At 35.1% G+C, this 21598-nt stretch overlaps 1 protein-coding gene across 2 annotated transcripts in view; it reads right to left on the reverse strand.

Annotated features, from left to right (window-relative positions):
• Positions 1 to 1076: 1076 nt before the first annotated feature.
• Akap10 (A-kinase anchoring protein 10) overlaps positions 1077 to 21598 on the reverse strand; it is a 71564-nt gene continuing 51042 nt past the window's right edge. For both annotated transcript variants that reach the window (XM_047543679.1, XM_047543680.1), the window contains exons 11-15: positions 19650 to 19759; positions 16884 to 16966; positions 8999 to 9051; positions 8312 to 8407; positions 1077 to 2249 (exon numbers count right to left, since the gene is read on the reverse strand). In XM_047543679.1, the coding sequence (XP_047399635.1) occupies positions 2244 to 2249; positions 8312 to 8407; positions 8999 to 9051; positions 16884 to 16966; positions 19650 to 19759 (348 nt within the window). In that variant the 3' untranslated portion in view covers positions 1077 to 2243. The remainder of the gene's footprint in view (positions 2250 to 8311; positions 8408 to 8998; positions 9052 to 16883; positions 16967 to 19649; positions 19760 to 21598) is intronic.

The following is a 21598-nucleotide window of genomic DNA, read 5'->3' on the forward strand; positions in this document are numbered from 1 at the left end:
CAAAAGGTAACACATTCTCACTACTATTTTTACTTTTTTAAGCAATGTGTGTTGATGTCAGTGACATGATAAGAATAAAGAGTGTACAACTGATTAGTTGAACCTATAAAACCTACCAGGGAATCATATTTTGTGGGCACAATGATAGAACCTCGAATACAGCAACTGCTCAATAATAGATTAATTCAATTCAAATTTTAAAAGGAGCACAAGGACCTACTTTAGATCAAATATGAAATCTGGCTAATAATTTCAGGTCAATGCTGCTTCTGTGTTTCACAGTAGGTGAGGCAGAAAAGTGTAACCAAATCTCAAACTTATTATTCTTCTCTTTATAAGAAGTTTACAACTACTGGCATCTCTAACTCAGAAGCACACAATGTATACATAGAATGACTAGAAATTATCTTAACTGAAAGCACTAGTTTGAATAGCCTAGAGTTTTACAGAAACTGTTATTTCAAAACATGCAGAGGCAGCAAGAGTCACCCAAAACCACATTTTATTCTAAGACCTTTATATTGCTTTTCTCCTATTTAAAGTTTGAAGCAATGTGAAATGGATCGAAATATCTTGTTAAAAAGAACAAAATAAATTAATCACAGCATATACACCTAATAAAGACTTCAAGTCTATGCCTATACTCAAACACAAGGCTAAGTCCAGTAGCGGCTTGTGTTCTGGGTTTTTGTAAAGCAAATGGAAATATTAGGCAGGATCAATAAATTTCAACAGAAGAGCCATAAATGCCCTGAAAGCAGAAAGTTGACACCATTTTAAATATAATTTATATATATATATTTAAAATCAAACACAATTAAATAGAATATGGTTTAAGTACATGAATACTTCAGCTTTAGAAGAACAGAGGTGGTACATAGTACCAAAAACTTATACACAGCCTTTTTGCTTCTTCTGTTGATGAAACAGTGTGCCTCTATACAATCAGTATTGCAATGAATAAATTCTCTATTCAATCGAGACTTTCTCAAGGACAGAGGTGATTAATAACTATATATTTATGCATATATATATATATTATATATATATATATATATATATATATATTCTCTCTCTTTTTTTTTTTTTGCAAAGTCTGAGCAAAAGCAGTAATACCTAAGAAAATGTTCTTTCCCTTCAGTCACACACACAGAGGAAGCACTGGCACAGTGTGGTTGGCGGGGTGTGCATGTCAACTGGACAGCCCTGCTGATGGCTGCGCAGTCCCGATGCAAAGTCGCCTGAGTAGAAGGGCAGTGAGTGAGTCTCTTTCTACACTGAGGACAGAAAGAAAAAAGGCCACCAACTGCACACTTCCGACTCACAAAGAATGGGGGAGGCAATCAAACAAGTTGAACACTTCTCTCCCCACTTTAAAAAACAAAATTATAATCTGTGAATAAACATTTTATTCAAGGTACCACAGGGAAAAAATTGGAGTGATCCTTATGTCTTTCTTCCCACATGTATTCTGAAGGGGAAGTTAAGTAACTGGAGCATAGAATTCCAAAGGAGTAAGACCTAATTCTCAAAGTAAACTAAAGTTGCCCTTTTGTTAACAGGGGAGAGACTAGTTTTAAAGATACTGCATCTCAGGAGCAAGTAAAATGTGAAAATTATATGCTGTCACCAAAGGAAAGGACAATGTCACTGAAACATGACCTGTGATTTGTCTGTTTCCTTCTAAATTAATGCTTCTGTGAAGAAAGACTACACAAGGAAGCCTCACCCTGTTCCACAAGCTGCTGGCCCCACATTGCCACTGAAAGCTGCCTGACTCTCAGTGGGGCTGACTCACCTGTTAATTTTAGGAGGACAAAGCAAAGCACCTCTGCCACGTTTTGTAATTCTGCTTGGGATGGATTCCTGCTCTAAGAATGTGCACCAAATATCAGCTCTATCTACCTCTCACAGGATGTGGTCCCAGTCTATTTCAGTGGGCTAACTCTCTCTTACATGGGTTATTGCCATTGGAAAACTAATAATTTTCTAGTAATGTAAACAATACCACTTTGTAGCTTTGTGACTCACTGTATGAACATCATGTGCATCATTTATGTCTACATGTTACTTTGCAATATGGTGGAAGTCTAGGATTGTCTCCCATTCATTCTTAGAAATAAGTGTTATATCAGTGAAATGAAATACAGTGCTGTTTTCATTGGCTGTGTTGAAGAATCCAACCAAAGGAAAAAAGTTCTCTTATTTTTCAAAAGCAGATTTCCATTATCTCAGTTCTTAAGTCATAGCTGAAAAGGAAAAGAAAAAAAAAAAAAAAAAGTAAATGGTAAAGTACATTTCTATAACAAGTGACATATTATTAATACAGACTAAAGAAGAAGGCAATCAACATTACTCAGTGTTTACTATACACTAGAACTTATGACAGCCAAAAACTGACTAAAGCCTTGTGAGGCAAAATATAATTCTCATTTACATATGAGTGCATGGAAGTTTAAAGAGGTTAAGTACTTGCTTTAATCTTTTTATTTTGGCAATAGAAATTAGAATGAAAAACAGTCCCACTTTGTGACAGTAATTCTACTTCTGGAAATTAACCCCATAGTGTAAAAGAAGTGGAAAGATTTATTTACAAAACATTCATAAAAATGTTGTTTGTAACAGAGATAAATGTCAAATATCCAAAACCACCATCCATGGGGACTCATTAAATGACAATAAAACCATAATATGGAATACCACCAAGTTCACAAGGTTGAGAACCTCTTTTACTTATAGCACAGGGGAATATTGCAGAGGACATGGCCTTCATTATTTGTAAGATGGCAAATGCTCATCAAACAATTTAATAATGATGTAAGGTAGTTCACAAGGAATATCCAAGCATATTCTATGGGCAAATGCAGAGTTGGGGGTTCAAAGCAGAGGGAGAAATCAACATGGGCTAAACAGATTGAGTTATCCTACATGGGCCTAGGACTGCACTTTCATAAAGTCATGGAATAAGAATTAGAAGAGGATCTTTCAAGGTTTTGTCCAATTTCTCTGATCTATTGATGAGGAAATGGGGCACTGGAGAAGCCAAAGTCACACATATTGCCTAAAAGTGGATTTAAGAGCTGGAATATAGTGTGGTGGTAGAGGACTTGGCTAGCATTTGTGAGGCCATCTAATTAAATAGACTCAGTTCTGCTAACTTAGAGTATTTTTGTTTCTTTGTTTTTGCTCCCCCCCCCTTACATCAATAAACCACTGATCTCTGAGAGACAGGTAGGATAGATACCCTGACAAGCAAAGACAAGGCCTAGGAAGCTCAAAGTATTAAAAAAAAGTGAAATGTACCTGTATATCCTGAAAATGAAAAGCATGTGGTAGTAAAATCTGAATATGTAACTCAAATGAAAAACTTGAATTATAAATATCTGCTTTCCAAAATAGTTTCTAAAGAACATTTTCTTATTCAAACATTTGATCATCAACCTGATAACGGGGAATCACAAAAATAACTACCTTGCATGTCTTCATACACCTTTAGCTTGTTCTTTACTATTTCAGGTGTGACTGAACCAGAAGATAAATATAGACATAAATTATCACCCTTATACAGAAAAAGAAGATACAGTCTGCAAAAATGAATAGAGGCTTGGTATGAATCTGCTCAGTGAAAAGTTCACAATTAAACCAATTTCTGGTAATGAAAGTTCTCAGAGAAAAAAAGTTGGTTAGACAGTTGGCAGGGAAAGAGTAATGACAGACCTAAACCAAATTCAAGACTTCTAACCTACTGAGGGATATATGATGTTACTGAACATATTTTTCTTGGGTCTAGGGGTATAGCTCAGTGGCAGAGTGCTCACCTAGCATGCTCAAGTCCCTGGTTCAATTGTGAGCACTACAGAAAATTTAAAAAAAAAAAAAAAAAAAAAAAAGTTCTGTGTGTGAATGGTACTGGGGATGGAACTCAGGGATGCTCTACCACTGAGCCCTAACTCCAGACCTTTTAATTTTTAAGACAGGGTCTCACTAAATTGCTGAAGCTGGCCTCAAACTTGCAATCACTGGGATAGGTATGTGCCACCATACCAAGCTCCCTCCTTCTTGAAACCAGCTTAAAAAACAAACAAACAAAAAAACAAAAAAACAAAACACCACCAGTGGGGAAAAAGGAAAACTGGCAACAAAATTTCAGAAGCTGGAAACAAATGACAAGTGGTAAATAAACTTAGCAGAATTGAAAATCTCAATCCTAAAACTAGAAAAAGCTGAGGAGCAACCCAGTTGACATTAGGGAATTCCTCAAATCCTGGGGGAAGTGATGGCATCTGTATCCAAAAAAGGGAATGAGACTGGGTGCAAGCATGAGAACTTGGTAAAAGTCAGAACTAGAAACAAATCTATAGGGATTGCTCTACAAACTAATCAGTCAGGCAACTACCCCTGTCAGCAAAAAAGCCTGAGATCTCTTCACTGAGCAAAGTAAAATACATTAGACACACCTGAGGGCAAGGATGCTGTACTGAGAAAAGGGTGATCAAGGAAGGGGGTGAATATAATGAATATTAAGCCCTCTTTTGCCTTATTTGGCTCCTAAAAAGCTGGTAGCCTGCACTTTATTTTGTAGGCAGGAAACTGGTTGAGTTTTCTCTGGGGAATGTGATCAGTCTAAGAAAGAACTTAAAAAACATCAGATTTCCCAAGGAAATATCTGGCTAGTTAGTTTACAATTCACTTTATAAAAAATTGCCAAACTGTTTTTAAAAGTGTCTACTGTCATTTTTCATTCCCACCAGTAATAAAATTGTTCCACATTCTTGCCAACACATGAAAATTAATTAATTAATGTCAGTCTTTCTAATCTCAGCGGTTCTTTTGGATATAGTGATATAGTGGAATATCACTAACTTTAATTTGCATTTCCCTAATAAATGATTTTACTGGGTGCCTTATGCATGTGAATATTTGACATTCATATATCTTTTCTATGTAGTGTTCGTTCTTATCCGTTAAAAAATTATATTGCCAATCTTAGGAGTTTAAGGATTCTTTGAGTGTGGAGGTGGTGGGGGTAACTGGAGATTAATGCAGGGGTACTACTTAATCACTGAGCCACATCTTCAGACCTTTTTATTTTGAGACAGGGTCTAAAATGCTAAGGCTGGCTTTGAACTTTTAATCCTCCTGCCTTAGCTCCTGAGTCACTGGGATTACAGGCATGTGCCCCTGTATCCAGCAGTTTAAGGGTTCTTTATGTATTCTGGATACAATTCTTTCATCAGAAAGATGTTTGCAAATACCTTTTTCCAATCCATGGCTTGTCTTCTCATTTTCTTAACAGAATCTTTTGAAGAACAGTTTTCACTGTTGGTGAAGTTCAGTTTATCCTTATTTTCCCCCTTATTTGATGGCTCATACTGGGTTATGATCTCTAAGAGATCTTTCCCAAATCAAAATCCTGAATATTTTCTTCCACAAGTTTTAGAGTTTGAGCGCTTATATTTAATACCATGATCCATTTTGAGTTAATTTTGTATATGTTGTAAGGGCCAAGCTCTATTTTTTCCATATATTTATGTATACAAAACCAGTTGTTTCAGCATCACATATTGACAAAGACGGTCTTTTCCCTAAATTATCTTGGTACATATTCTAAAAATCAATTGGCTACATGTGGGTGTACTTCTGCAATTTATTTGCTCCAATGATCAATTTCCACCTTCTTTCTTCTTTTTTCCTTCTCTTCCTGTATCTTTTAGGTTCAGTATTTTTAAGGGTTTGGGTTATCTCTCACTATTGGTTTATCACCTATACATTTCATTTTTCATGTTTGCTTTTAAGGCTTATGGTATGTTATACCATTTCATCTTTAAAGTTAGAACCTTAAAAGTTTACTTTCACTTCTTCCTGTTCTTTGTATTATAGTCATACATTTTACTACAATGAATGTTACAGACCCTCAACACACTATTATTGTTTGGTTTGAAATAATTATCTCTTGCAGGAAATGGTGGCATGTAATCCAAGCGACTCAAAAGACTGAGGCAGGAAGAGCCAAAGTTCAAGGTCAGAATGGGAAACTTAGTGAGACCTTATCTCAAAATAAATAAAAAGGGCTGGAGTTGTAGCTCAGGGGTAAAACACCCCTGAATTCTACCCCTAGTACTTTACAAACAAACAACCAAATCAAAAAAAAAAAAAAAAACAACAACAACAAAAAAAACCCAAACCAAACCAAAACCAACCAAACAAAAAACCCCTCTTAAATACATAAATTTATTTAAAAAATGAAAAAAGGAGGATCACAAATTTGAGACTAGATAACTTAGCAATGCCTGGATATCTTAGCAAGACCCTGTGTCAAAATAAAATAAAATAAAGGGCTGGGATGTAGCTCAGTGGTAGTGTTTGCCTAGCATGTGCCCACCCTTGGGTTCAATTCCCAGTGCCATGTGTAAAAGAAAAAGAGGGAGAGGGAGGTAAGATTCATTTACACTTACTCATTTATTTACAGATGAAATTTCTGTACCACTGGTACCACTCTGTCCTTCCTGAAGAACTTTCCTAAGATTTATTTTAGTTTTAGGTCTGCAGGAAATGTATTTTTTTTTAAAGATTTTATTTGATAAAAGTCTTTATTTTTTTTTTTATTTAAAAATATATCTTAGGGTTGGGGCTGTGGCTCAGTGGTAGAGCGCTTGCCTGGCAAGTGTGAGGCCCTGGGTTCAATCCTCAGCTCCTCATTAAAATAAATAAATAAAATATAAGTACTGTGTCCACCCAGAACTAAAAAAAAAAAAAAAAAGATATCTTCACTGTTTAGGTTATTTTTTTTCTTGGACATTTTAAAGATTGGTTCAGCTATTTTCTGGCTTGCTTGCTTTTTGACAAGACTGTTGTTTTTATTTTCATCAAAGCTGGAAAATTTCTAATTGTTATTCGCTCAGCTTCCCTCTCCCACCCTCACTAGTGATTGACCCCAGGTTTACTCTTATCACTGAGCTACACACATTCCCCAGTTCTTTTCATTTATTTTGAGACAGGATTTCGCTAACATGCTGAGGCTTGCCTTAAACTTGTGGTCCTCTTGCCTCAGACTTTGAGTAGCTGGGATTATACATTTTTCTTCCCAGTTTTTCTGTTTGTACTTCATTTTGGATGGTTTCCACTGTTTTTCACTAAACCTTTTAGGGCTTCTAAGCAGCTATTTATCTCATGCAGTATATTTTTCATTTGATACAATATTTTTTTATTTCACGAAAATCCCATTTGGGTTGTTTTCATCTATCATCTATTTCTCTTATTATACTCATGTCTTGATCTTTTTTTTTTTTTTTTTTGTGGTAGTGCCGGGAAGCAAACCAAGGATGCACATGCTAGGCAAATGCATTACTACCAAGCTACATGTCCAGCCCTCTGAAACATATTTTTCATATTTAAAATAGCTGTTTTCTCGTCTTTGCTAATTTCACCATCTTTCTCATTTCTGGGCCTGACTCTATTGATTGAGTTTTCTCTGGTTATAGGCCCAGTCTATACTTCCTTTCATGCTTGGTAATTTTTGATTAGATGATAAACATTGTAACTTGATACTATGGAGAGCTCAATTTTGTTGTATTCCTTTCAGGAGGGTTAGGTCTTTGTCTTGGCATGCAGTTGTTATTTATAGAGCAGTTTGATCCTTTCAAATTTTGTTTTTAACCTTGGTTGAGATGCTTTACTCTCGGGCTAATTTAGCTCCAGTATAAGACATAATCTTTGTGAGGACACTATCCAATGTTTTGTATAATATTATGACTGGGAGAAACATGAACTATTCCTAGTCCTCTGTTCCAGAATCATTTAGTATCCTACTTCTGGGGATTCTTTCCCTAGACACGTGCATTTTTACTTCACATACACAGAGATTAGTATTTGGCCAAGGACTTGAGGGGACCTCTCCTCTGCAGCTCACTTTCTGGGCTGCTCTCTCTTTTATGGTACCCTGTCCTACAACTTCTAGTGTAACAGCGATTCCAACTTTGACTTCTAACTCCTTAATACAGTAAACCTTTAGGGCACTGTTTGGTTTTTCCCTCTCTGTACTTTGTAAACTGTTTCTAGTCAGTGAAGGAAGGATCACTTCAATATTATGCTCCTCTCTAGGATTATAGTCCTATACTGCCTATTGTTCAATATTTGGAAACAAACTTTAGTTTATCAGGTATATGATTATTTATAATAAGGCAATTCCTATAGCAGTTAACCCTCAAAAGGCAGACATAGAAGTACCCTATGTCCTTTTTAATTTTTATATACTTGGATATAATTCTTTTTAGTTTTATACAAGCTAAGTCAGAATAGAAACCATCCTTACCTTTGTAGATGTCCCCATAGGTTGATCATACTGTGCCTGTTGCATAACATCACTGACTATCATTTTAGCGATCTTCCAAGCTAGCTCTTCTTGGGCCTAAAGGAAGTAATTCAAACTGTTGATAATGGTTACTCATTAGAAGGATCAAGATGCATGTAAGCAGAGCTCTAAAATCAATTATAAATAGATAGAATTTCAGTAACAAGTATTTTTCCATGGATCCCTCAGGCTATGACACATTAACATGTCATTCACTGTTTTCTAGAGTCAGTTAGAAGTTCAAAATGTAACACTTTCCTTTACCCACTCCCATCTCTTAATGAACTTGGCTATTCAAAAAGCACGCCTCCACTTCTGAAAGTAAAATTTAGAGTAGGGAAAGATAGCTTTTGCTTCTGCAAGGATGATCATGAGTGCTGGTTGAAGGAAAACTTGAATGGTTGGATATACTTCAATGGTCATAGTCTCTGAACTGAAGTCCTGTGTTCTAGAATCATTCGTATCATCACCACGTAATTCCTAGATGCTAAGAAGGGCCTTTCCTTTCTTGTTATATTCTAGATAAGGGAGTACCAATGTCAAGTTGCTTAAACATGGGAACTAAAAAACGAGAAAACTTAAAACCTTTTTTAGAAAAGGGGGTAGCATTTATAAAAGGAATCTTTTTATACTAAAAGTAGAATTTACCTCATCAGTATTTCCTTGCACCCACTTCTTCATAGCTTGTGAGAACATGGATCCTAGTAAACAAAGCAATATTGAATGAGATTTCATGCATAATTTTACATTAAAAATGATCTTACTTAAAAGCTGTTACTTTTAGACACAGGTATTTTTTTGCTAGTATGATCCCATCCAAAACATTAAGGAATATTACTACTGATAAAAACTGGATATGTTATTTCCATAACAAAGTATTTAACTTACAATATCACAGAAGTGCTTTTGAAAGCTGTTTCAGAATTAGGAATTTTTTTTTCTACTCTCCTTACCTGATGAAATAATCTATTTATCTTGTATCAAATTTACAGTAAACATTAAACAAACAAAAAACATCTAACCTTCTCATAAGTGAATTCAGTAAAGTAGCGGGATATAAGATCAATGCACATAAATCTAAGGCATTTTTATACATAAGTGATGAATCTTCAGAAAGAGAAATTAGGAAAACTACCCCATTCACAATAGCATCAAAAAAAATAAAATACTTGGGAATCAATCTCACAAAAGAGGTGAAAGACCTCTACAATGAGAACGACAGAACACTAAAGAAAGAAATTCAAGAAAACCTTAGAAGATGGAAAGATCTCCCATGTTCTTGGATAGGAAGAATTAATATTGTCAAAATGGCCATACTACCAAAAGTGCTATACAGATTCAGTGCAATTCCAATTAAAATCCCAATGATATACCTTACAGAAATAGAGCAAGCAATTATGAAATTCATCTGGAAGAATAAAAAACCCAGAATAGCTAAAGCAATCCTTGGCAGAAAGAGCGAAGCAGGGGGTATCGCAATACCAGATCTTCAACTCTACTACAAAGCAATAGTAACAAAAACGACATGGTATTGGTATCAAAATAGAAATGGTACAGAATAGAGGACACAGACACAAACCCAAATAAATAAATTTTCTCATACTAGACAAAGGGGCCAAAAATATGCAATGGAGAAAAGATAGCCTCTTCAACAAATGGTGCTGGGAGAATTGGAAATCCATATGCAACAGAATGAAACTAAACCCATATCTCTCACCATGCACGAAACTAAACTCAAAATGGATTAAGGACCTCGGAATCAGACCAGAGACCTTGCATCTTATAGAAGAAAAAGTAGGTCCAGAGCTTCAACATGTCGTCTTAGGACCAGACTTCCTCAACAGGACTCCCATAGCACAAGAAATAAAAGCAAGAATCAATAACTGGGATAGATTCAAACTAAAAAGCTTTCTCTCAGCAAAGGAAACTATCAGCAATGCGAAGAAAGAGCCTACAGAGTGGAAGAATATCTTTGCCAATCATACTTCAGATAGAGCACTAATCTCCAGAATCTATAAAGAACTCAAAAAACTCTACACCAAGAATGCAAATAATCCAATCGACAAATGGGCTAAGGAAATGAATAGACACTTCACAGAAGAAGATTTACAAGCAATCAACAAACATATGGAAAAATGTTCAACATCTCTAGTAATAAGAGAAATGCAAATCAAAACCACCCTAAAATTCCATCTCACCCCAATTAGAATGGTGATTATCAAGAATACAAGCAACAACAAGTGTTGGCGAGGATGTGGGGAAAAAGGGACACTCATACATTGTTGGTGGGGCTGCAAACTAGTGCAGCCACTCTGGAAAGCAGTGTGGAGACTCCTTAGAAAACTTGGAATGGAACCACCATTTGACCCAGCTATCCCACTCCTTGGCCAAAGGACTTAAAATCAGCATATTACAGAGATAGAGCCACATCAATGTTCATAGCTGCTCAGTTCACAATAGCCAGATTGTGGAACCAACCTAGATGTCCTTCAATTGATGAATGGATAAAGAAACTGTGGTATATATATACAATGGAATATTACTCAGCCATAAAGAATGATAAAATTATGGCATTTGCAAGCAAATGGATGAAACTGGAGAATATCATGCTAAATGAGATAAGCCAATCTCAAAAAACCAAAGGACGAATGATATCGCTAATAAGTGGATGATGACACATAATGGTGGGTGGGAGGGGTTAGTGTTAGGGTTAGAGTTAGGGTTAGGGAGGGGGGCAAGAATGGAGGAAGGAAGGACTGTATAGAGGGAAAAGAGGGGTGGGAGGGGTTGGGGGGAAGGGAAAAAATAAAAGAATGAATCAAACAACATTACCCTATGTAAATTTATGATTACACAAATGGTATGTCTTTACGCCATGTACAAACAGAGAAACAACATGTATCCCATTTGTTTATAATAAAAAAAAAAAAAAAACATCTAACCAGGACACTGGTCTTAGGTAAAAAACCAGTGATATATCAAGAGATAACAATACATTTATTATATTTTTAAACCTTTAGACCAGTTCCTATATAAAAATTCTAGCATAGATTATGTTGCTATAAGGTGGACATCTGGTGTGCCTAAATGAACTGAGTGAGAATGGAATTTTAAATAGCCATACTCTATCCAAGCCACAGTGTAACTCAACTTCCCAGGATGCTTCCTGCTCTCACATGCTAAAAATCACCAAAAAAGTGGGTAGCCTTTATTAATAATAATTAATAATTATCAATAATCTGAATAGGTTCCTTTCCCAACTTTGCCTCACACCAAATTAACTTTTATTGGAAGATTATTTCTTAAAGCAAAGTCCTGTTTAACTCAGTAAATTGAGATAGGAATGTACAAAGCACTCATAAAAAATACAAAACCTGAATCCTTTTCCTTCAATAATTTTTATTATTAGCTAAGGGTTCATATACTGGTCAAATTTTACTGTCAATGAGGAGAAACAGGGCTACAGTGTTCAATGCTTTGCCTAAAATTTCACCCAGCTGTTCAGTTACTCAATGTGCTGCTCTCTCATCAGGCCCATCTGCAGAGTCACACTACCAACAGCCTCTTACCTCCTGACACTCTGTTCTTTACCTGTAATACCTACATCTTCCATGACTATTCTGTATTCCCCCCTTTAACAGGGAGTTTCTCCAGTATCCCCACTGTCAGTCCTCTTTTTTTCCCTAATATGTTCTCTTCTGGATATCTTCATTCTATTCTAGCTTTAACTTCTTTTAATATGCAATAACTCAGAATATCCTCCTTGAACGACAAATCCTTATTTCCAAATTATATAAAAGCATCTCAAATTTAACATGTTATAAACTGACTCATCTTCCTCCTATCTACTATTTTTTTGTGTTCTCTTAAATTTTTCTTTCAGAGAACCTATGTTAAACTACTCAACCTAGGGCTGGAGATGTGGCTCAGCAGTAGAGCTGAGTTTGCTTAGCTTACATGGGGCACTCAGTTCCATTCCTGGCACAGCAAAAAAGCCACCAAATTCCAACGTGAAATGCAATCTCTTCAATTTATCCTTGGAAGTCTCAGATTCATGAATCTGACCCTCATTCTAATTAATGCTACCACTACTTCAAACCCTCTTCTAATTACTCCTAATCCTAGTGTTTTCTCTGACACCAATCTCTCCCCAACTGCAATTCATTCTTATTTTACTGCCAGAGAAATACATTTGGTCAATATTCTGCTTAGAAATCCCTGATGCCTGTCTACATGATGGAAGTCCAAGCTCCTTAATATGACATCAAGGACTCGCTCAACATTTTGCTTCCCATGATTCTATCCAGGCACTGAGAGGGTTGTACTACAGGGTCACATGAATGCTCACAACATCTTTCTATAATTCCTTCTTGTTACGCTTTCTCCTAGATGATTTTAATGTAACTTTTTAAATTACCTTGCTTGCCCTTAAATCAAAGTTCTCATACTCTCAGAAGCCTCTGAGATACACTCTTCTCAAAACTCTTTTATTCCTCAGTGCTATATTATCAGAGATGCAAAACCCAAATTAAAACTATAGGCTGGTAAATGACAAACATTCTGTCCAGTTGTCCTCAGCAAGGAAGGAGAAGAAAGTAAAGGAAGGGGAATTGAACTGTAAACAACTGCTGTCAAGACAGTGTTCTGAACAAATCACAATCTCCCCACTACTTGATTTCTTCATCTATAGAATGGGGAGCTATTATGTATCAATGTATCATCTAAATTGCATGAGCTTGAAAATGCTAAGAAATATTCTTAGGGTCTACGTCAGTGTGCAAAATGCAGCCAAGTTTAACAAATGATTTTTTTTTCTTTATTTGGTGGTGCTGGGAGTTGGATATTTTTCTTAAATTGAATAAATGTGATCCAAAATTATACCACCCATAATCTCTAATTTTTTTTTTTTTTTTTTTGGTGGTACAGGGGATTGACCTCATGTCTTATACATGTTAGACAAGCACTCAATCACTGAGCTACACTCCCATTCCTCTAATGGAATTCTTAAAGAATAATTCAACCAAAAAATATTTAATAGGTATCCATCTACCATGTGCCAGGCATAATTTTAAAATTGGAGAATACAGTGCCAAATAAATCCCTGCTCTCAGAGGCAATATTCCATTATGAAAAATAGACTATAAATAAGTATGCAAATAAGATAATTTCAGCCAATGTATAAGAAAATAAAGAAGTGGTATGTTGGTGTACAGATGATTTTAGATCTTGAGGGTTGGAAAGGGCTCTCTGAAGAGACTATGCTGAGAAAAGGAGGAGCCAGTTGTGGGATGAAAGTCATGGCAGAGGAAAATAGCACCTGCAGAGGCCCTAAATGTAAAGAAACCTCAGAAAAAGAATAAAGGATAGTTGAATTAGAGCTTATAGTCTGTGAAAGGAAGAATAGTTCATATGTGTTTATATACATAAATCATAGCACTTATGATCTTATAACATGTAACTAAAACCATCAAGATTTCAGGTATAGTGGCTGGGGTTGTAGCTCAGTGTTGGAGTGCTTACCTAGCGTGTGTGAGGCACTGGGTTCGATCCTCAGCACCACATAAAAATAAATAAAATAAAGTTATTGTGTCCATCTACAACTAAAAAATTAAAATTAAAAAAAAGATTTCAGGTATAACTTCTAGTTTACAAGGCATGCTGGGAAGAGGGCTGGGGTTATAGCTCAGTCAGTGGTAGAGTGCTTGCCTGATGTGTAAGGCACTGGGTTCAATTTTTAGCACCACATATGAATAATTATAAGATCTAGCTACAACTAAAATTTTTTTAAAAAAGTAAATATATTTTTTAAAATGTTGGGAAGAGAGCAATAACATAAATAAAACAATCAGGAAAATCCAGAAGATTGAGCATTCTGTTAGGTTCTTAGCCTGATACGTTTAACAAGTCAGGGTATAAGGAAGGAAAGAAGCTAGAGTAAAAACAGACTGAGGTTATATCCTCCTATTTATATCATCTTTGACATCTAGCACATTGCCTGGCACACAAGAATCATTTGAATGCCTTCTGAGTGAATGAATGCAATCTCTGTGCTCCTATACTACCAAAAAATACTTAAGAGACATTTGGAAAACCAAAGGAAGAACCAGTATGTGGATGTTTTTAACGGAATTGTAGAAACTCCTATTTGTTACTTTATGTAGGCATGTCTTGATTAAAGTAATAATACAAGTAAACTGGTGGATGGGATTGCTGGTAGAGATAGAACCCTGTTACCTCTACCTTTCAATATAGCCCACTTTCAGCCTATACTCCACATAAGCTTAATCTACAACCATCATCCCTTACTTCGATTCTGACCAGAATGTTTTCTCTATTTCTCTTAAAGCCCTACATTCTATTTCCAAACAGCTGTCAGAGCAATCCCTTTAACATATAAGTCAAATCACATTGCTTCCCTGCTCCAACCTCCCATGTTTCCCCAATACTTTCCAGTCCTTGCCATGGTCTCTCACTCACCTTCTACCACTCATCCCTTTGCTCACTGCACTCCAGCCACAATGGTCTTGTCCCTTGCTTGTTTCTTTAGCCAAGAACACTCTTCTTCCAGATATTGCCTGAGCTTCTCCCCTATTGGGTTAAGATCTTTACTCAAAATGCTGTCATCTCAGCAAGGCATTTGCTGATGACCATTCAAATACCACTCCCCACTACTCTGCCAAACCTTGTTACCCTGCTTTTTATGCTTTTTTATATATATATATATATATATATATATATATATATATATATATATGCTCATATATACAAATATATTAACACATGTACATAAACAGTATTATCTGTTTACTGTCTCCTCCACTATCATTTAAGTTATAAGAACAGAAACTGTTTTCTTCCCAGGACCTAGAACAATAGACATATAATAGGCACTTATCATTTTTTCAGAATGAACGAACAGCATAAAGAGATTGAGCAGAGATCATGGTTTAGGAAAAAGTTTCTTGTGTATCTTTTCCAATAACATAACTTACTTCATATAAAACTAACTGCAAACACCCAATACCTATGCTATGCCTATACTATTTCCAACATCTATATTTGGAGAATAACATTTCTTCATGAGCTGTCAGAGGTATAAGATCAGATTTTTTAAAAAAACCAAATAGCTTAGAGATTTTTCTGTTAATACTGGAGGCCCCATTATCCTCATTGACAAAAGCTATCTAATGACACTGTAGAGTCCTTCCTGGCCAATGCCTCACAGAAGTCATCCAGCACTTCCTCTGTTCCAAGGTTACCTCTTTCCAGTATTTATCACCCAAGACAAGATACAACTAACTAGACTCTAAGTTTCTTGAGGGCAAGATCTACACCTTCTAACATGCTCAGTGAATATTAGTATATAGAGGCACTCAAAAATCATTTAGTGGGCTGCAGATATTAGCCCAGTGATTTATTAGCTTAGAGACAAAGTACCTTCCTAGTGTGCCAGAGGTCCTGGGTTCAATCAATCCCTAGACCAGGTGAGGAAAAAAATAAGCAAACTATTTGCTGAATAAACTATTTATATTTTTCCTTAGTCCTTACATTCTTTTTTTTTTTTTTTTTTTTTTTTTTTTTTTTTTGTGGTGCTGCGGATCGAACCCAGGGCCTTGTGCTTGCAAGGCAAGCACTCTACTGACTGAGCTATCTCCCCAGCCCCTTACATTCTTTTTAATTGAGAACCTGAGACTTCTCTGACAAAACAGAAAATAAAAAGAATCAATTACATGGATAAATAAGGTCATGTAGGTAACAGGTCTTTTTGTACTAAATTGCTTCAAAATTTGTTCGCACTTTTTTGCTTACTCTAACAGTGTATATCTAACCAAAAAGTAGAGCATTCATCAAAATAAAGCAGTGTAATTCAACTACAGTTGTGTTAAAAAAAAAAAAGATAAACATAACAGGAATGCAGTATTATTAAATTCAATAGGAAGATTAACAATAGTTCTTAATTTTAAATATACTTATTAAAATAGAGTACTTTCTACTTAATAAAGTTAGCATCCTTTCCTCAAGACACTGTCAGTCAACCACACATCCAAATGGATTCCCATTTGTTTCCAAAATCTTCCTGTATAAATCAATTGTTTGGAAGCTGAAATCAATCAAAGGCAGCACTTAAAAAAAGATGAGTCTAACTCTTAGAATTGACCAACTCACTCTTCTACAGATTAAACCAAATAAGGACCTGAATTTCAACCTGCTAGTATTTTCCATATATACCTCATAATTTTCAGTGGTTTTGTGGAAATTTAATAAGATAAAGATAAATCCTCGAGTCTAATGTGGATTGGATATTTTGCCACTAAACAAAAAGGTAAGTAACCTTTTCTTACTACTGTGCCTTCCATTTTGGTAAAGCCAGTTCAGTAACTTTCATTCAGAAGAGAATATGTGAAGCCTGTGTAAACATGGGGGTGAAAGATATGGTGGTTTTAACCAGTTTAAACTTTAAATGGTCCTTCAATTATAGCCAGTGAGTAACAGGAGCAAAGCTTTAAATATGAAGTACAAAAGCACCACAGACCTTTTGATTTCTTTACATCAGGTTCAGGCTCAGATTCCCGGATAAACTGACCCAAGTCACTGACTCTTCCAAATGTCATCTTCCTACATAAGAAGAAAAAGAGACTATAACTTCTAATAGCTAAAATCAATTTCTAAGTATTTCATATAAATCTAGAATGTTTATTGAAAATAGAACCTTCTGCCACAGAAAGCAAATTCAATTAAATTTCATTCAAAATCTCAAACATGTTTATGAAACATGACAAACAGGGAATTCACAGTTCTAAAATTCATGCAGAAGAGAAAAGGCATAAGAATAAACAATTCTGTAAAAGAAGAACTAAATAAGTAGGACTTGCTCTAACAAATGATCAGAATACATTATACAGAAGGGGCTGAGGTTGTAGTTCACTGGTACAATGTATGCTTAGCATGTATGATGCCCTGGTTGGTTCAAGCCTCACAAGAAAAAAAACCAAAACAACAAAACAAAACAAACAAGCAAACAAACAAAAAATCCTCCAAAACTTGTGAATGACAGCACAAGATAGGATAGTACAACATTAATTACATAAAAATAAGCAAGTAGCAAGGCAGAGTGAGCATGTCTGTAATCCCAGTGACTTGGGAGGCTGAGGCATAAGGATTACAAATTCTTGTCCAGCATGGGTAAGATCCTGTCTCAAAATTTTAAGAAAAGGGGTCTGGGGATGGAGCTCAATGGAAGAACATTTTTGGGTTCAATACCCAGTACTGGGAGGGAGTGGGGGGAGAGAGGAAGGAATGAAGAAAGAAGGAAAGAAGGAAGAACACCATAACCTAACAGTAATTACTCTAAGTAGGAAGGGGAGAAAATAAGCATTGGTGTATGTTAAATTAGAGAACATTAAACTTCTAGGTAAATTTAATTTTTTATAAGAATAATCTATTTGTAATTGAGAGTTGCTTAAAAGAAGAAAATTTCTGTGATACCTATATATTATTTTATTTCAGATAAAGGGGACTTTATTTTAGAGATATTCTTAATAAGTTCTCATTTCACTCATGGCACGTATGTATGCCAATATACCAACTGATAAAAATTTGTCTTGACAAAAACTTCAGGAAGATGCCAAAATCATAAAACTAAAACAAACAATGAAAACCAATTTTGAAAATGATGAAGAAAAATTATCATTTCTCTTTTTGGATCCATTTTATAAATTATTTTAAATATACATTTATTCATACAAAAATGCAGAAGTAAAACATTTCCATTGGTAAGACTTTTGTATATAAATGAACCATTCCTTAGGAATAAATCTCATCTGTGAGAATTAACTTATACAGGCTTATCATCCACTATTTTCTAAAAGATCATTACAATTAAAGATCATAAACTATGTCTGACACAACTGAAGTGCACTTTCCAAAGAAAATGCAATTAAGTAACATTTAAAAAAAAAAAAGTTTAGTTGTTGATGGACCTTTATTTATTTACTTATATGTGGTGCTGAGAATGGAAGCCACTGTGTCACATGTACTAGATAAACACTCTATCATTAAGCTACAACTCCAGCCCCTTTTCTTCAACAAAGACTCCTCAATTTCCCAAAAATCACTGTTACTTTCTGATAAACAGCAATTAAATATGTTGAAATCCCTCCTTCATGGTACTGCTGGGACTGGGATGGGGCTGAGGTAGGTTAATCAAGTCTACACATATTTGTGTGTTATCTTCAGAGAAGGGGCAGTAATTTTAAGATCTGTCTATAGCAACGCTTAGTAAGTGGCATATCTTGCCTATCACTGTCTTTCTGTTGCCAGCTAAAATGAACATAAACCTAGTTCTTAAAGGGAATGATTGCATTCCCTTTTCCAAATACTAGTTATGTAGTCCACAATAAGTTATGTTGGCATATTTTTGTTTTTTGTTTTTAAGACCAAAACTTTGAAATAGCTAACATGTGAATCAAACAAAAGGTGTAAGAGACAGACTATATTATTATGACATTCATCAATCTGGCACATGCTGGTGGAATAATGATGGTAATGTTTATGGTGTGCCTAATAGAGATCAAGCTAACATTTTAAATGCTTTTCATATATTATTTCTTTTAATCCCTTCAACTCAAGGAAATATTAATATTATCCTCATTTCACAGATGAAAATCTGAGACACCAACAGGTTAAACAGCTTGCCAATAAGTAGCAGATCCAAGATAAAAACCCAGGAAATCACTCCAGAGCCTTCACTTTAGCTACCATGTTACTCTCACACTATGAAAATACTGGACATATAATAACAGGTTAGAAAACATTTAAAATTTAATTAAAATTTTTAAAAGATGTAAGTACTTTTGTTTGTTGTTTTTGTTTGTTTATTGTATCATGCATGAGGGCCTGGACTGTCTCATGCATTACAGGCAAATGTTCTACCACTGAGCTACATTCCTAGTGTTTTTAAAATTTTATTTTGAAATAACAGAATGAATCAAACAAAACCCTATGTAAATGTATGATTACACAAATGGTATGCCTCTACTTCATGTACAAACAGAGAAACAAGTTGTACCCCATTTGTTTACAATGAATCAAAATAAATAAATTATTAAAAAAAGAAAGAAAGAAAATAAAATTACTTGAAAGATGAAAAAAAAAAATTTTATTTTGAGACAGGTTCTCACACAGTTGCCAGGGCTGGTGTCAAACTTGTGATACTCCTGCCTCAGTCTCCTGAGTAGCTGGGATTATAGGTGTGCACTACCATACATTTGTAAAAATTCTAAACATGAGCTAAGCTTACCCTGCATATGTCCGTTGATATAAAGATTCTGGATCCAGACTCGCAGCATCCACAATTATCGCTTCATCAAAATTTTTCAGAATTTTAATACTGGCTTTTTTCACATTGGACTACAACAGAAATTATAAAATCAGTAGTACATTATTCAGGACACAAATCAGTCCTTTGTCTGGACTATGATAGATATGTACAAAATTTTCTTCAGTATATGATTTTCACTCAACCCCTTTACTACTGAGAAGCTTAATAGCAACAATTCTGAAATGTACCCTCAAACTAACTGAAGGAAAGCACAAGATTAAAATGTAAAACATATGCATTTAATATGACAAATCTGTTTACTTAATGACCTAAGTTTCAACAAATGTGCTGTCCTTATAGGCATTATTTTCCCAGTGTGCAAAACTCTCATACACCCAGACATACATATCTTGGCTAACAAAGCCCAACTTTTTACTGGGTGATCATGAATGTTTTGGATTCTCAGTGAAGATGTTTGACAAAACAGAAGCTAAAGAACCCTTTCTAGAGTGACAAGCTAGCTGAGTACAGTATGTTCCTCTCCATCATTCTACCTCCTACTCCCCACTCCCACAAAAAAAGCAAGTTAAAATTGGTATTTTTAATGAAATGCAGAGCTATGGGTTGATCCAGAAATTCTACTTCTAGAAATTGAACTACAGACAGACTCACACTTCAGCAAAATGACATATATAAAAGATCACTTGCTGTAGAACTGTTTAAAATTTAAAAAGGGAGGAACAAGTCTAATATTTATAACTTAGGGATACAGTAAATGAACAAAATAATTGAACAAACACTTCAGTAATGGAGTAGAGGGGGACTCTCTTTATGTGCTGAGAAAGAATAATCTCTGAGACACACAGTTAAATCGAAAAGTAACAGGCACCATAATAAAGAAGGAATACATTTCAATTAATTCTGAGACAACCATTACTTAGATACCATATCCAGAGAGCACAAGAAAACCAAGAGCGACCTCTCATATTATGGAGTAAAAGTATTATTTTATGCATATTTATGAATATTGATATAAAAACCTCAACAAAACTAAATCTGGCAGCATATTGAAAGCATTACACACCATAACCAAGTGGGATTTATCCTAGGAAAGCAAGGTTGGTTTATTACCTGAAAATCAATCTTACACATCATATCAATAGGAAAGAAAACCCCAAAAACCTATGTTACCATTTCAACTGGCACAGAAAGGACCAATGACAAAATCCCTTTTGTGATTAAAGAATTTAAAAATTAAGATTGGTAGGGAACTTCTTCAATCTGATAAAAGCATATTGATAAAATTTTTTATCACATTTAACATTATATTAAATGATGAAAAGCTCAAACGCTTTCCCTATGAGATCAAGAACAAGAAAAAGATGCTTGCTTTTGCCACTTTTACTTCACAGTGTTCTAAAAGTTCTAGCCAGAGTGATTAGGTGAAAAAAGGAAATAAAAAGCATCCAGGGCTGGGGAGGTAGCTCAGCTGGTAGAGTGCTTGCCTTGCAAGCACAAGGCCCTGAGTTCGATCCCCAGTACCGCAAAAAAAAAAATAAATAAATAAAAAAAAGCATCCAAAGTGGAGAGGAAGAAAGAAAATTATCTTTATTCATAGTAAGCATCATTTTACATAGAAAATCCTAGAGAATCCACAAGAAAGTTATGAAAGCTAACAAGCAAATTCAGCAAAATTCAAAGCACACAATTAACACACAAAAATCAGCATATTAGAACAATCCAAAATTAAATTAAGAAAACAATTCTATTTACAATTGCATCAAAAAGAAATATGGGCTGGGCACAGTAGTACACACCTGTAATCCCAGCGACCTGGAGGCTGTCACAAAAGGACTGCAAAGTTTGAGGGCAGCCTTAGCAACTCAGTGAGACTTTGTCTTTAAAAAAAAAAAAAAAAAAAAAAAAAA

The sequence above is a fragment of the Sciurus carolinensis genome, chromosome 3 (assembly GCF_902686445.1).
Source record: "Sciurus carolinensis chromosome 3, mSciCar1.2, whole genome shotgun sequence".
Taxonomy (NCBI): Eukaryota; Metazoa; Chordata; class Mammalia; order Rodentia; family Sciuridae; genus Sciurus; species Sciurus carolinensis.